Source organism: Annulohypoxylon truncatum (genome assembly GCF_022578515.1).
Source record: "Annulohypoxylon truncatum strain CBS 140777 unplaced genomic scaffold F4807scaffold_39, whole genome shotgun sequence".
NCBI lineage: Eukaryota > Fungi > Ascomycota > Sordariomycetes > Xylariales > Hypoxylaceae > Annulohypoxylon > Annulohypoxylon truncatum.
In genome coordinates, this window is record NW_025953825.1 from 307652 (window position 1) to 322994 (window position 15343).

The following is a 15343-nucleotide window of genomic DNA, read 5'->3' on the forward strand; positions in this document are numbered from 1 at the left end:
CATGGAAAACTAGAGGCTCCCCTTGATAGCACAATAACCCTGAGTTCAGCCGAAATCAATTCTCCTTGTTCAATTAATCTAACTACGATTGATATGCAGTTAAAATAATAATCTAATTGACTATAGTTTAACTTATAGTTAATCTTTAATCGAATAAGGAGTCTAATGACATCGTTATTGAACTGCAGTTGGTTTTGAATTTATTTAACAGCATTTTAGTTTGATTGTAGATTTAATTTGTTAGAAGCCTCCTCCGCGAGAGCTAGTAGTCAGAGGTATCGGGAGTCGGCTTGTACGAGGCCGCCCTGTTAGCAGTTAGCCGTTAGCTGTAGACAAAGGAAGGTTCATGTATGTATACCGCACCCCCTGGAAGGGATTAGTTAGAGTCCTTCGCGCAACAACGTCGTTCTTCCCTAGCCTCTTGGTTCCGCCTCGTGACATAATTGTAGTTCAAAGTAGGTAGGTAGACAATATGTTCAACTATAGTTTAGTGAGTCAGCTCAGCTCATATTATTGTAGGTGTATATCGACACTGATATCATTAATTAAAGCCAACCAAGAAGGTAAAGATCTAGAAATATCTATAAACTGAGGTATATTGATTTGAATAGGGGTATGGAGTTTCTTACTAAGAGAGAGTCGCTTACCCTTTTTTTGAACATATTTTATGCAACAATACGTAAGAATTTCATAATTGATAATATACCTATATGTCTTGTTCATAAATATGAATATGTATTGTGGGTCCTACTTCGAAGGTTCCACAAGATCGATTGGTGCCTGCCATTCCCATCTGTTGTCAGCTGATAGGCTCGGTGACAAACATATTGCGGCTCAGCCCCACCACCCGTGCCACGCCCGCTTCCTTCCGAAATGTGACAGACTCGTCGTTTGCATTTATCAAACTATCACCGAAATAAGATCACTTATGATATTGAACAAGAACATCTCATCTTTTATTCGCTGAGAATAAGAAGAACGAAATTTAAGATCAACAATCTTCTTAGGTTTCTAAATTTATTAGTAATCGCATTTGGTTGGGTGGTCTTCCCGCTTCACATTCGCAGATCCTCTCGGACCCCGGCCAAGATGACTGAGATCGTGATGAGTCAAACGCCCCCTATTCTGCACGGGCCGACGGAGAAGGAGAAGAAGTATGACAGGCAACTCAGACTTTGGGCTGCTAGCGGCCAAACAGCTCTCGAGTCTGCAAACCTCCTGCTGGTGAACTCTGGTGCCGGTGCTGTGGGAGTAGAAACACTGAAAAACCTCGTGTTGCCAGGTAGGGTTATCATCGGCTTATCTAACCGAACTCATGCTTATACATTAAAATAGGAATAGGGAAATTTACAATAGCAGATGATGCTATAGTGAATGAAGCCGACCTAGGTGTCAACTTCTTCCTCGACGAAAGTTGCCTGGGAAAGCTTAGGTCGGAATGTTGTACTAAGCTGCTCCAAGAACTTAACCCAGAGGTTCAAGGGGAATGGTTTCCAAAGAAACAGGTCCGTAAGGTGTCCTTGGAGTGATTAAGTGAATGGAGCGTTGACATTCTCTAGGGCACTCTGGATCTAAGTAGCGTTCTGGAAGCTTCACCTACTTTCACCCTGATCATGTACACACATCCTATCAAGAAGGAAATTCTTTCAATTATTGATTCCTATGCCACTCAGCATAGGACTCCAGTAGTGGGGATTCATTCCGCTGGGTTCTATTCACACTTTCGCATCAACCTCCCGGGGACGTTTCCCATAGTTGACACCCACCCCGAAGTGGAGAAGACGACAGATCTTCGCCTCCTGAACCCTTGGCCCGAGCTTGTCGAGTTTGCGCGAGAAATGACGAAGGACATTGATGCTTTAAACGACCATGAACATGGACATTTGCCCTATGTCGTCATATTACTCCATTACCTCGAGGAATGGAGACGGTCGCACAACGGCCAAAATCCCATTAGCTACAATGACAAGACGGCATTTAGCAAGTTTGTATCAAGCAAGGCAAGGACCGCAAACCAGGAGGGTGGGGAGGAGAACTTCCAAGAAGCTGCAGTTGCCATCAACAAGAACATTAAGGCTCCCGAATTAGAACCCGGAGTACAGGAACTCTTCGACCATAAAGTCTCTGATGAGGTATGCAATGATAGGTGATATCTACGAGGAACATTCTAGACTAATGTTGATAGATTGAGCTGCAGTCTACCTTCTGGATCATTGCTAGGGCCGTTAAGGCCTTCTACCTCAAGCATAATTGCCTCCCTTTTCCTGGAGCCTTGCCGGATATGAAGGCCCAGTCAAGTGTCTACGTCAAATTGCAGAGTATATACAAGGAAAAAGCTCGGAAAGACGCGCATGAAGTGCTAGAGACTGCCAGGATCATATCTGGTGGCAAGGACGTTGATCCCGCCGAGGTAGACCTCTTCTGTAAGAACGCTCGATTCGTGAAGCTCATCAATGCAACACCAACAAGGCCAGATCTCGATGAGGTTTATGGTTAGTCACACATCTATGACATGATTTGCTCTCGAAAGTGTACTGACTACTTCCTGATAGAAATTGAGGTGGCTAACGATGAGGCGGCCGAGGCTATGAAGATCGAGACCGAAGGCGCATTCACGCTACCCATGTCTAATCTCTTCATCTATCTCGCCCTCTTGGCAACTAGCCACAAGATTACATACAGCGCCGACGAGATTATGAAATTTATCACTAACATCGTACCAAAAGCAGCCGGGAACGAGCGAGCCCTCCAAGCTGCTCAAGAAGTAGCTCGAGCTGGCGGCGGTGAACTTCACAACATCTCCGCACTCACTGGCGGCATGGTAGCTCAAGAAATTATCAAAATTATCACGAAACAGTACATCCCAATTGAAAATACCTGCATATTCGACGGCATCAGTAGCCGGTGCCAGGTACTTCGGCTATAGTAAGTGGAACCCGGGAAGGGTAACAGCCAACACTAGAGGATATTCCCACAGGCATATCATCCGCAGATCCGGGTTATTCATGGAGAGGTTGGAGAACTAGTGGGGAATTTTGAAAAGCCTGGAAGCTTGGCGCACCTGACGATACCACACATTCACACCATTCACACCATCCCTCCATCTAGCTAGAGACGGCGGGGACACACGTCGGACCGCAGACCCTCTGCACCAATCTCGAACTTGGTATTCGAAGGCTGTGTCTAGAAACCTCCTGAGCCGACGATGGAGCATCTCTAGTTTTGCTGACTACTACTCGAGCAATCCACCCAGTCGGGTGAAATGAGAATGAGTTACTCTAAATCTGGAGTGCATGCGTACGTGCGGTGCAACCGTTCGCAAGTAGCTGAAGTGATAAGGTGGCTGCCACATGCTTGATATTGTGCATGGAATCTTGGGCTATGTAAGCCCACTTTCCAATACGACTACCCAGCCAAAAATTACACTGGGTCAGATCTGAGTGGATGTAACTTTCAGGTACGGAAAAACACTGAAACGCCCATTCTCTCTCTACCGGACTCTCGCCTATAATAGACTTGTTCCCCTTCATTGAGTACGACTCTACCTCCGTTAGTAGAGAGCATTGTGGTTGGCGCTTGGTAATATGCAATATGCGCTGTTCGAGACGACGGTCTCATTATGGGCGGGTAAGTGCTTTACTAGAAGCAGATCGACGCCAGTATCATATTTCAAGTGGTTCGACTCGAATAAGTAAATCGAGGCTTTGGTAAGCGAGTGGTCAACTGGATTGAAGGTATGGAGGGGGTAAAGGGTCACCAAATTTCTATATCACTTTCGATGATTGGCTCAAAAGTTAATGAGAAGACTCGTGATAGGCTCATTAGCTATCTTTTTTTGATTGGTGATGGCCGTTCTCGGTCAAACAAACAGTCCATCATGGGTTGGGGGTTGGAGGCTATCGCATCACATATTAAAAGAGTCAGGTCAGGTGCTGATCGTCTCTTTATGGAAACGCTAGTCTCAGCTTTTACGATCTGATATGTAGGGTCACTCAACTCTAACGAGGCCGAGAATCTTCGGGAATGGGCTTCGAGGCCTTTCAATGTTCCTCGATAGACGAAAAATGTCCCTGGTGGGCAAATTGAAGCATAACGACTTCCCCAGACGTTGATAATGCCACCCCATGGCCTCTAGATGGACGGCGAAATTTAATTTATAGGCCAATGAGACCGACCCCTTTTCCTACGCTGATTGGCTTCTGGTTATTTATGTTCTTTCAGGGAAACGCTCGGCTGGCCGTCTTATTAAAGATCGTGGGCACACCAGCGTGGCCTTACGCGAAGGATACATGGCTTGATTAGGCCTAACACGCGTTATCTATCCTGCACGCCAAACTCGTCAGCTCGATTTGGACAACGAGGCACGTGGATCTGTCTAAATGCTGTTCCCCTCAGTTAATATCTGCATGTGTTAATCATGTCCTACATGCAGTGGCTCTTGGCCACTCACAGGGCACGATTCTGACCCCAACAATGAGAGCTCATCATGAGTAATAATGCTTCGGAGAGGTCATACCAAATACTGAGGAACGTTGGTAGAAATGGTATGCCCGAGCCGTATCTAGCCAGATCGCAATAACCCTCAACTAGCCTTAACCTGTTATTGCCCACATTTGCCAACTATAGATATGCCACGCTTCTCCTTCGGCGCCACCTCCCCCATAAACTCGATAGAACTTCATGCTAGACAATATGCACATAACCGTAAAGGTCAATGTCCAAATACGGCAAGGCAATATCGCCGACGAGCTCTTTCATCCTGTGTTCTTCTCACCTCCGCTTAAACGTGGACTGTTCCTCTCAAAGTTACGAGCAGTCCCAAGAAGATTCCAACTACGGCAATGTGGGAACGGAAATAAACAAGCTTAATATGTCACAGCCTCTAAGAAAACAGCATCTTGCCATGACATTCTGCGCCAAGATGCTCCAACGTGGAGATGTCTATCGCTTTCACTCGGTTTTGCCTCACTACTTGCATCACTAGATGCTTAGTAGTATCTTAACATGTCGACCAGGCGCTTAAGCGAGTGGCGTTTCAATATAACCATCGATGTCAGCTGTTGCCGTCGAGTTCACTGCACTCCACACTTCTGCTGTACGACGATAAAAGGAGTTGCAGCTATCCAACCGACAAGAATGTGGGGTAAGAGAAAAAATCGACGAGATCTTGGCGGGCAGGACGCCATGCCAGGAACTGGTTCTGATTAGGGTAAAGAGAATCTTGGAGGGGAGCATTGTCAATGGCGATCCGGAGAGAATCGTGCAGGGTCCCGGGACTTGAGCAAAGCTTGCACAAATCTCTAAGTCTATTGGCGCGACCCTGAGAGGCACATCTCGAAGATACGCAGTCAAGTTGTCGTCGATCGCACAGCATAGCTCCTCATTGCTGTATCTAAATCGGGCTGGCCCGGATTGGAGTAAAGATCTCGATATCTCGATAATTGGTGGTTCGTGGATGGGACGATATGTCTACTCTACCTAGCTAGCTTATATCATGATCCTAGGTTTCGACCAAGGTTATAGCACAACTAGCAGAAGACTGACAAGTCGAGTTCCGGGAGGCCGTGGAAAGCCGGCCAACCTCACGATGTGCATTTCTTGGAAGCGGGATCATGATGTACATACTCCAAGATGCTGCCAAGACGTTTAGAATCGTAACTGCGTACCGCTCTGCCGAAGACTAACTATCTTACGTTAGCAGGGTGTGTTCGAACCAATCCCAGGCTTGCTTCAAGTTCTCCGCCCCGGCATCGCGGAATACTTTTCTCTCTCTTCATCTTTTCCGCCCCTAATATCGTCTTACCCCAGGATTTCGTTAAATAAAAGGTGACGGATCCGAAACTTATCAATGTCTTGTTAAGATGGGGCATGATGTAATTGTTCGAGGTAGCCGAAGAGGTAATTTTCTTCTCCCGGTTGGCGAGTCGCTTACTTTATCACTTTAAGACCTGGGCATACATGGTCGAGAGCGCTTCGCAGCTAAAAATTGTTATGTGTAGCGCAGTTCTATACGCACTATTCTTATTCTTGGTACGAATTATGGGGTTCATTATGAAGTGCACGCATATACGTGCCTGGCGTTGAGACACTAAGTCGGCGCTTGCTACGTTCTGTATATTAAGTCGAGGTCATGAGTGGACTGGCAGGTTCTTGTTCATCATAGACCCGGCCCGCGTGTGTAGGTTCCAAGACTCACACCCATTGTTCACTAACATATAATCGAGTCAGTAACCTGCACCCCCTGTTCGTTGCACGGCTCGCTTGCCGGTAAAGCCCTTTTCCACAGAGCTAAAAAGGCCGACGACCCCTGCTACTCATCTTCCCTGCCCTGGCAGCCTGAAGAGCCAGCTATGTACGAGGTATCGATAACTAGCAGGTGCTAGAGCAGATCTGGTAGACTGGCTTATAATCTTTCGATGCAACCCTATCACGGGTACATACAAAATTCTGGCCGCCGATCCCTTCGGAATCTTGAAAGAAAGGCAGTGATCGCGGGGCCGCACCCCTCGATAGGGCCCGTGGCTAAGTGGCAGGGGGTCAGGGGTCGTGTTCATGGGAGTCCTGCTGCAACCAGTGAAAATCGAATCTGGCTTTCCCCAAATCTGTCCTAGTCGCCGTCAAAGGTGTCAGGGCTCGGAGATTTCATATGCCAGGAACTCCACGCGAATCAGAATGGTCGACAAAAGACATAACAAAACATCAGATTCTGGGCAGCGCATTATGGAGAAGAAGAAAAAGAAATCTTGCCCAAAATCTTATTTGGACTTTTCATGCATGAGACTGATTATCCCAGTCACGTCCTTCAGACGGGAGATCATTCCACGCCTTTCGAAGCCGTCTGATACCTGCACGTCACCATGCTGCTCACATGGGAAGCGTTCGGATTATACCTTAGCGTGCCGAACGGCATCAGTAGCCTGGTCCTTGTATGTATGAAGAGGCAGTCATTCAAAGGCTGAAACACTGGCATTTGGATTATAATTCGTTTCCTATTGGTTCGAGTACTTGTAACCCAACTCGTTGCCGCTGACAAAGGGCATGATGCTTTTTTGATGAGTGTTGCATGCGAGTTACTTGGCTTAACTCAGATAAATCATGCTACATACTAGACCTGACATGGCAAGATATCATACGTCTACCCCCCGCTTAATCCAGATCTAGTATATACACACCGGACTATACCAACCATCTATCGAAGACCGTTGCCTCTTGTGGCAAACCTGCTAATCGTTTCTCAACAAGACGGCATTGATCTCCAGATGCGCGTTTCCCTACCTGGCCACACTTGACTTTTTCTGGTTCGAAAAGCACGTTCCTTGCCTACCCTAACCTCAGTCTACAGGTCCGCAGGTCTAGCCTGCTCGACTTGTCACATCTTATAGGATGTATGGAGGGGTGGAGGTATGCCCGATACGCTATAGTCTCTCGGTTCCTGATCAGACTAACACCTAGAGTTACTTTACTCCACATAATTTATTTGCCAACCCTTCATCCCCAGAATCTCCACGTCTCCCCGCCAAAATGGGTTGCAAGGCAATATCGTATATATATCTTCTTAGAGTCCGTGTTGTCGGTCCTGGGTCTAAGACGGTCTCCCCACATCCCCCGGATTGCTTATATCTATTCTGAAACTTGCGTATATCACTTTACTCAACCTTACTCTCACATCATATCACATCACCTTCACACCTCATCACCAACTGCTTGGCTAGACTTCGAGCAGAGCACTCGGGACTACCTGAGCCAACATGGCGCCGAGTATACCAATTCCCACTCAAGGTGGCATGTTTCATACTTGTAAGTCGTCTTCACCTTCCTGTGTTCAAGTGAGACTTTTCTGACTTGGTAAAAGTCCAAGGAGTTACTCCTAGGAAGCAGTCTACAGACTCTACTGAGAGCGCCAAGACGAACGGTAATGGCACAGCCAAGCGTATCACCACACCTCATGCATGCGCAGAATGCAAACGCAGGAAAATGTAGGTCTTGTACAACACCCTAGAACGACTGCCGAACTTTGCTCACTGTGACTTTAGTCGATGTGATGGCCAGCAGCCATGCGGTCAATGTCTCTCTAGCAGAGCTCCTAAGCGATGCTTCTATGACAAGCACCGCCAAAGAGTGATCCCGTCGAGAAAAACCCTCGAGGCTCTATCACAATCCCTAGAGGAGTGCAGATCGATCCTGAAGAGGCTGTTCCCTAATCATGAGGTTCAATCTCTTCTCCCATTACCTCGTCAGGAGCTGCTCAGTCTCCTCGACCGACCACAAATCGACGCAACGACGGCCCTACCATCGCCGCCACTACATACTTCTCCCATGCCTGGCGATATCGGTTCTCCTACTCTGTCTGGATCCGACCAAGGTCTTTCCAGCTTAGAGCAAATACCGTCTCGGGACATCGAATGGGATGAAGAGCGCCGAGGACGCGATCCTATCCCAGTCGAGGCGGACGACGTGAACGCCCTCTCTCTTTCAGTGGACCGCCAAGCATCGTATCTAGGAGCTTCATCGATTAAGGCCGCGCTCATGGTAATGCTAAAGGTCCAACCTGGTCTCCGGAACTCTCTTACTCCTCCCCTTAACAGCGTAGAAATGGCCCACAACCTCCCGATTATGAGGCAAAAAGTCACAAATCCCAAGGAGCCCCAACGGGTACCTTGGTCATGGAAGGGTCAGACACTCATTGACGCGTATTTCAAGCGGATTCACGTATTCGTTCCTATGCTAGATGAGGCTTCTTTCCGCGCCGACTACCTGGAAGGCCAACGCTACGACGCTCCCTGGCTTGCGCTTCTCAACATGGTCTTCGCTATGGGATGCATTGCTGCGCTAAAATCGGACGACTACAACCACCTCAACTACTACAGCCGGGCTATGGAATATCTCCCAATGGACTCCTTCGGCAGCAGCCACATCGAAACCGTCCAGGCCTTGGCTCTTATCGGAGGATACTACCTCCACTACATCAACCGTCCGAACATGGCCAATGCCGTCGTCGGCGCCGCGATCAGGATGGCCAGCGCCCTTGGCCTGCACCGCGAGAGCCTGGCCCAAGGGCCCGCCGGAACCAGCAAAGAGATCGCCGCGGCGGAAACCCGGCGACGCACCTGGTGGAGCCTTTTCTGCCTCGACACCTGGGCGACGACGACCATGGGCCGCCCGTCCTTCGGGCGCTGGGGCCCCGCGATCAACATCCGGCCCCCTGAGACCGGGGTCAGCACGGGGCGCGACTCGGCGCAGCACGCGGGCATCCTGCCACTAGTAGAAAACATCAAGTTCTGCAAGATCGCGACCGCGATCCAGGACATGCTCGCCATCTCGCCGCTGCTGCGCGCCGAGGACCGGTGCAATCTGGACGGGCAGCTGGTGAACTGGTTCAGCAACCTGCCGTGGCTGCTGCGCACCAGCGACCCGTGCGCGGAACCGCTGTACATCGCGCGCTGCATCATGAAGTGGCGGTACCAGAACCTGCGCATGCTGCTGCACCGGCCCGTGCTCCTGAACCTGGCGTCGAGCGGCGCGAGCCACGCCGCCGAGCACGACATCGCCGCCATCGAGGCGTGCCGCGACCTCGCGAAGCAGACCATCGAGGATATCTCGCGCGAGTGGTCGCGCAACCAGATGTCCGGCTGGAACGCGGTTTGGTTCTTGTATCAGGCTGCTATGATCCCGCTCGTCTCCATCTTCTGGCAGTGGGACAGCCCCCGCGTCCAGGACTGGCAGAAGCAGATCGAGACTATACTTGAGCTGCTCGAGGCTATGGAGGATTGGAGCTTGGCGGCTAGGAGATCGAGGGAGGTCGTTTGGAGGATGTATGAGGCTTCTCGCCAGCTCGAGCCTGCGATGCTGAGGCAGCAGAGCCCGATGGCGCGCTTGCAGGTTGTCACCGATCATACGGGCGTGAGCATGGGGCCTATTAGCGCGGATGGCACTGATCTGCATATGAGTCCGATCGGCCTCGAGCCCGAGGGCTTCGGGGGCATGATGGGTATGCTGGACCAGCATGGCCTGTGGGACCTCGACGGCATGCTCTGGGGCGCGCCGGACGAGATGGAGTGGGCGCAGCAGCACTTCGGCGCCGGCGCCGGCAACATGCACGATGCGACGCCGGCGGGCGGGTGCGGGCTGATGGGGCAGCTTGGCGCTTACGGCATCGACAGCTCGGCGTTTTCATTCGTTCATTGATTTTTACTGGGGTACGTTACTTGTACGATGGAAGAGACACATGGCTACGCAGCTGCAAAACTTACTCTTTGCTGATACTATTACTGTTACGATGATTGGGTGGATGTTCTCTGATGGCAGGTCTCTTGAACAAGAAAAAATTTTCCGCTCTTCGAATTTTTGGTTTTTTTTCTGTCTTTAGTTTGTCATCCTTTTTTTTAGGGGTCCATGATCGTCGTTCACAATCTGCATATACGTTTCAGCGATGATACCTCTTGACGTGGGATGCGTCCATGGTTGGGTTACAGCAAATTCAAAAGGGTTAAAAGGGGGGGAGAATATTGGACACCGGGCCGGCGGACAACTGTTGCTTTTTGGCCTGTTCAGTATTTGCAGTGTTCGATAAAATTCAAAGCTAGGTACATATCAACCACGTTGGGATGGTTTGATGGAGTCTGGGGAATGACTACTACCTTACATTACACTACATCACTTACTATTATTACTGCTGCTGCTATTACCACTACTACGTAATGGAGAAATGAGTTGCCGAAAAGTTTTAACGAGATGATATGTCATAATCGTGATGAAGGAGAAATGTATGATACTCACATTCCTACGCCTTACCATCTTGTCTAAGTAGACGCATAATAATGCTGTTATTGGGCGACTGCCAATTTATCGCACACTACGTAATACTTAAAGCGACCGAAATAGCTCCAAACGTCTAGCTTAACATCTTCTGGAGAAATGGAAGGCCTCGATATGGTTGGTATGGCATACGTAGTTGGCTTGGCACTTGGAGGGTAAGACGTCTAAGGAACTGAGATCCGAAGGATGGGTATTCCGTTAGTGGTTTGCCGGTAAGTAAAGCAGGAAATCCGGGGTGGTCGGATGTGCTTAACATGTCTGAAGCTTGAAACTTATTCAACTATCATTTACTTGGTGTGTAGTTCGTATCCGTCTATGGGGATCGATGGAGATGGTGGGCTACGCATTGCAAAAGGGATGGTGAAACAAGAAACAACTCAACGAGCCTTGGTCTCGGAAATTGGTGTTGTAAGTTTGGTAGTCCCGTCGCTTAATGTTGTCAGGTTTCCAACTGGATCCTCATTTCGCCAAATTTCTAAGGGTGTATGGATACTAGGGAAACTAGATGGGTTTTCTGAGCGATGTTATGTCATCGGGTTTTGAGTTGGGAAGAATAACGCTAGAAGTAGGCAACGAAGGAGGCAAACTGATACTTAGTAACGTCAGTATGAAGGAAATTTCTTGTTAAGATCGAAAGAACGTGGATTAGACATCGTCATGATCCCTTGGCTTTCTCAAGTTACACTTATGACAGTCTCGAAAACGTCTTTACCATCCAGAATTCCTTTCGTTTTCGGGTTTTTCTTCTTTCTCTGTAATACTATTGGTCAGATTATAATAAGACATTCTTGTAAGACGGACACACAATGTCTTGCATATACAAGGGGGTTCTGATGATTCTTAATAATCATAAAAAAGGGTATGATTGGATGGTCGGCTTGTCGACCGTTGGATGACGAGACTGGGGAAATTTGAGATATTCTGATTGGTCAATTCCTGGGCAAGGGTTGTAAATCCCGGCACAATATGGTATTTCGGCCCGCGACGGATAGCTTGGTGATGTCGTCGCAGTACCTCTTAAGCCTTCTAGTGAGGGATGGTACCTGGCACCCAGCCTCTGCCGTCCGGTAACAATTCCCGAATTGCTGTGTTACAATGTCACCCAAGTACCGCTAACGCCCTGCAGCGACCCCTGCTTGACCCCAGCTGTGGCGTTTCTGGGGTTTGCCCGCTGAATGGACGACGGAAAGTCCCGTGCGGGGGCGAGGAGAAAAGTTCTTTAATTATTCCGCGATTGGAGAGGTCTTATACTGACGAGTAACAACGAACACGCTGAAGAAGCGAACTACTATGAGCACTTCGCTAGATATATTCCTTAGAGTTCTCGTGATCAGGAGGCCGCTCGCTTGTGAAGTGAGGAAACTTGGCATCGTTGCCGACGTAGGTCTGGTATGTAAATAGGTCTACACCAGCAACCCCCAAGAGCACACGCCTGTGTATTGTTGGAGAATATCACGATATTTAGTGGAGGGTCGACACCAGAGTGAAGATCAGCAGGAGATGAGATGGAGAGATGCGGGGTAAGAGAGGGTCTAGGAGATCGTCGACGATGCTAATCTATGATCACCATGGTCCTATCATTCTCTCCGATCCATATCCTTCCTTCTCCATCTTTTCAATCGTCTACAAGATCTTCACTGGTGAGGGGACATAGCACTTCGAGGCAGTTGCTTCTACTCTACTCACATTCCTCTAGGTAGCTTGCCACGTTCGCAGTTATGTCATAAGGTTGGATATCTACCGAGTGTCGTGTCGCGCGAGACTGTAGCAGCATTCGACTAGATGCTAAGATTCTCGAGAAGCGAGCAGGTTTCAGAGCCGTAAATGCCCGTACGACGAGGCTCTCGATAATGAGGAGCTGCTATGAACTTTCATTGGTGCTTCACTGGGCCGAGAAACTGCACTAGGTAGAGATATCTACTGTATCTTGTCGGGTCGGCTTCGTGCAATTTTCGGGCCTGATCTAACCGCCTGTGGTCGATTCGCCGCCGCCACGAGATTGATTACATACTTCCAATTTGTCACTCGTGACGCGTTCTCTTCCTACGACGCTTCTAGCCTCGGTAGGTTATGGAATGTATTCGAATGCTTAAGATGTACTAATTATATGGCACAATTCTACTCATGGGAGACCTTGTGATGGCGTAGGCAAGACTCATACGATCATCAACAACACGCAGAAATTAACCTCGTCGAGAGTTTGTTACCGGTGTAGGTACAAGCTGTGTCATGCGATGCCAAGACCGGTCGATGCTCGTAACAATGGCTAGGAGGAGGGTTTATTACATAGTGTTAAGCCATCCTCTCTTAACGATAGTAACCAAGGTTTGAGGTCTATGAAGAAAGATCAACACTTAGCGATATTGGAGTCTGGAGATTAGAAATCCCTTCTGATCCACCTGCTCTTTTTCAAGAAGTATTTAGTCTGAAAAGGGCTAAGTGAAATGGACCAACTGACCAGAAGGTAGCTTAGTCTGACTACATATAATGGACTGTAGTAGTAAGCCGCGTTGGCATCGCAGGGCCTGCAGTGACCAATGTCTTACACACGCAGCCGATATGCCGTCTATTATGTACCTAAGTAGCTTAGGCCACATGGCAGCATGACTCGCTTAAGTACCCCATGTCAATAGTTCTCCAGCGGTTCTGTGTTCCTGCTACCTATAACGGAGTTAACCAACCAGACGCGCAGCGCCATTATACTTATAATGGTCACGTCTGGCTGCTGGTGGTTTAGGTAAGTCGCGCTACCTCACCGAGGCTCGAGGAGCCGGCCAAGAGGTCCGATAACAATGGAGATGGAACGATTTTAGGACTTTGGTGTTGAGACGCCAAGAAACTGGGCCGTAGTCGAGCGACTCGAGCCGTGTTTTACTACGACGTTGAGTCGCAGTGTCAAAGTTTTCAAGAGAAATCCTGCCTCAACTAACATCAAGCTTTCGTGACATCTGGAGTTCTGTGGTTCTGATCGTACGCTACGATGGCCGTAGAACGAACAAGCCTTTTGACTTCTCGTTACCTTCGCCATGGTGGCATTCCAAGCCGACCCCCTTCGCACGTTCTCAACAGCCGTTTTACCGCTGCGCGACCGCGCGTCGATGGTTAGATGTGAAGAAAAAGATTCGTAAATGTCTAATTTTCATGGGATGGGTTTGCTGCGATGCATGTAAGAAAGCTCTATCGTGATCTGGATCTGCATGGCATCAACGTCCGGAAGCTTATACATTGGGGCCAAGGATCATTCTCTTCCCGAGGCATGATCTTCAAGATCTGCTTAGATCTCCAGGAAATCCTCCTTCTCACCGGGTACGACACATGTTTCGCACCTCTTCTCCAATTCACGATGATGATGATAACGTTTCCAGCCTATGAAATGGCATGACGACGGTAGGAGTGGCGATCGTGGTCTCAGGAGATTTTCGCACTTCCATGGTATACGAACATTGACGTATACGACGTCGGTAAAGGAGAATTTACCCCAAGAGAGCCCAAGATTGACAGCATCGGGTCGTTTTACTATGATTCAAAGTTAGCTTCATTTCCGGTGGGATTCTCGAGCGATGTGTTGCCTCCAAGCTCCATAGCAACCACCTCTACCAGACTGCAAGGCATAGTCATCACCCCTGCACTTTCGATTCGTGTGGTGCTTGAAAACTTGCGATCCCTCCCCGACTGGCGTCTTGGCACTCCTTATATGTATTTTTATGGGTGCCGAGCTATCTCAACGTGATGCCTACCTCCCCGGCCTCATCGGCATTCGTGCCTCCACTGCCGCCGGCTGGTATGTTAGCGTACCACATCGCCTACTGCATGCCCGGCGTACCTGCATCGCCGATCCCGGACTACTTGGCCTTAAGCGATATCGCCTATAGGGGGAGATGCGCAGGGGACACACGCTTTCGGCCCTCCCGCATCAGTTATGCACGAGACTCCTCACAATCTCATAGGCAGTAGGTAGGGCAAAAACATGCATTAGGTGGTACTGGTCCGCTAGCACGGGTTCCCTCCACTTCCCAAGGGCACGGCGGCTATACCCGCTTTGGGAAACATACCCCGGCCGGGATATCGGGATCAGGAATGGGCTCCTTGGCCGCGCTGGCTGCTCCGGCTGAGTTGATTAGGACCGCCGGCGAGCTCATCCCACGTTGCCGCCGGGTCTAAGAAAAGAAACGCACCCCGCCGGCTGGCGAGACCCGGTGTTCTGGTCCTAGGCTATTAATGGCTTCAGGGGGCACTTCCATGCATGGTGCCTGCCGCACGTGTTTCAGATTATCGTTGGAGGTCTGGGAGGACAGGTTAGCTTCTGAGCTAATCTAGAGACACGTGGTTAATATGAGAGCAGTGATGGAGATGCATTGAGGCAGGCATTGTTCTTGGGATGAACTACTCTCCCATGTGTTGGAGTATCGCGTGTCTTTGCAGATCCTCAGGCGGATATGGAGTGATAGTGAAAAGGGGGAAGGATAAGTTTTAGTGCTACTTAGCTGTCGGATACCCATCATTGTGCCATGTTTAGGTTATGTCGTAA

At 49.1% G+C, this 15343-nt stretch overlaps 2 protein-coding genes across 2 annotated transcripts; both read left to right on the forward strand.

The window, feature by feature from the left end:
- Window positions 1–1089: 1089 nt before the first annotated feature.
- On the forward strand, window positions 1090–2926 carry F4807DRAFT_453807 (uncharacterized protein; the record flags this gene model as incomplete). Its single annotated transcript, XM_048000507.1, has 5 exons — window positions 1090–1282; window positions 1336–1505; window positions 1560–2132; window positions 2186–2492; window positions 2553–2926. 5 exons carry the CDS (start codon window positions 1090–1092, stop codon window positions 2924–2926), a joined length of 1617 nt encoding a protein of 538 aa, XP_047850403.1.
- A 4416-nt stretch (window positions 2927–7342) lies between these two features.
- On the forward strand, window positions 7343–10317 carry F4807DRAFT_255091 (fungal-specific transcription factor domain-containing protein). Its single transcript, XM_047994425.1, has 3 exons — window positions 7343–7797; window positions 7853–7976; window positions 8034–10317. The coding sequence occupies exons 1-3, from the start codon at window positions 7749–7751 to the stop codon at window positions 10183–10185; spliced, it is 2325 nt and encodes a 774-aa protein (XP_047850404.1). The 5' UTR covers window positions 7343–7748; the 3' UTR covers window positions 10186–10317.
- Window positions 10318–15343: the final 5026 nt, after the last annotated feature.

What these genes read in the sequence shown, in the direction of transcription:
- F4807DRAFT_255091 (XM_047994425.1), top strand. Translation starts at nt 7,749, where the DNA reads ATGGCGCCGAGTATACCAATTCCCACTCAAGGTGGCATGTTTCATACT. An exon ending in AGGTGGCATGTTTCATACTT is followed by an intron (nt 7,798 to 7,852) that starts GTAAGTCGTCTT and finishes ACTTGGTAAAAG; the next exon opens with TCCAAGGAGTTACTCCTAGG. An exon ending in GAATGCAAACGCAGGAAAAT is followed by an intron (nt 7,977 to 8,033) that starts GTAGGTCTTGTA and finishes CTGTGACTTTAG; the next exon opens with TCGATGTGATGGCCAGCAGC.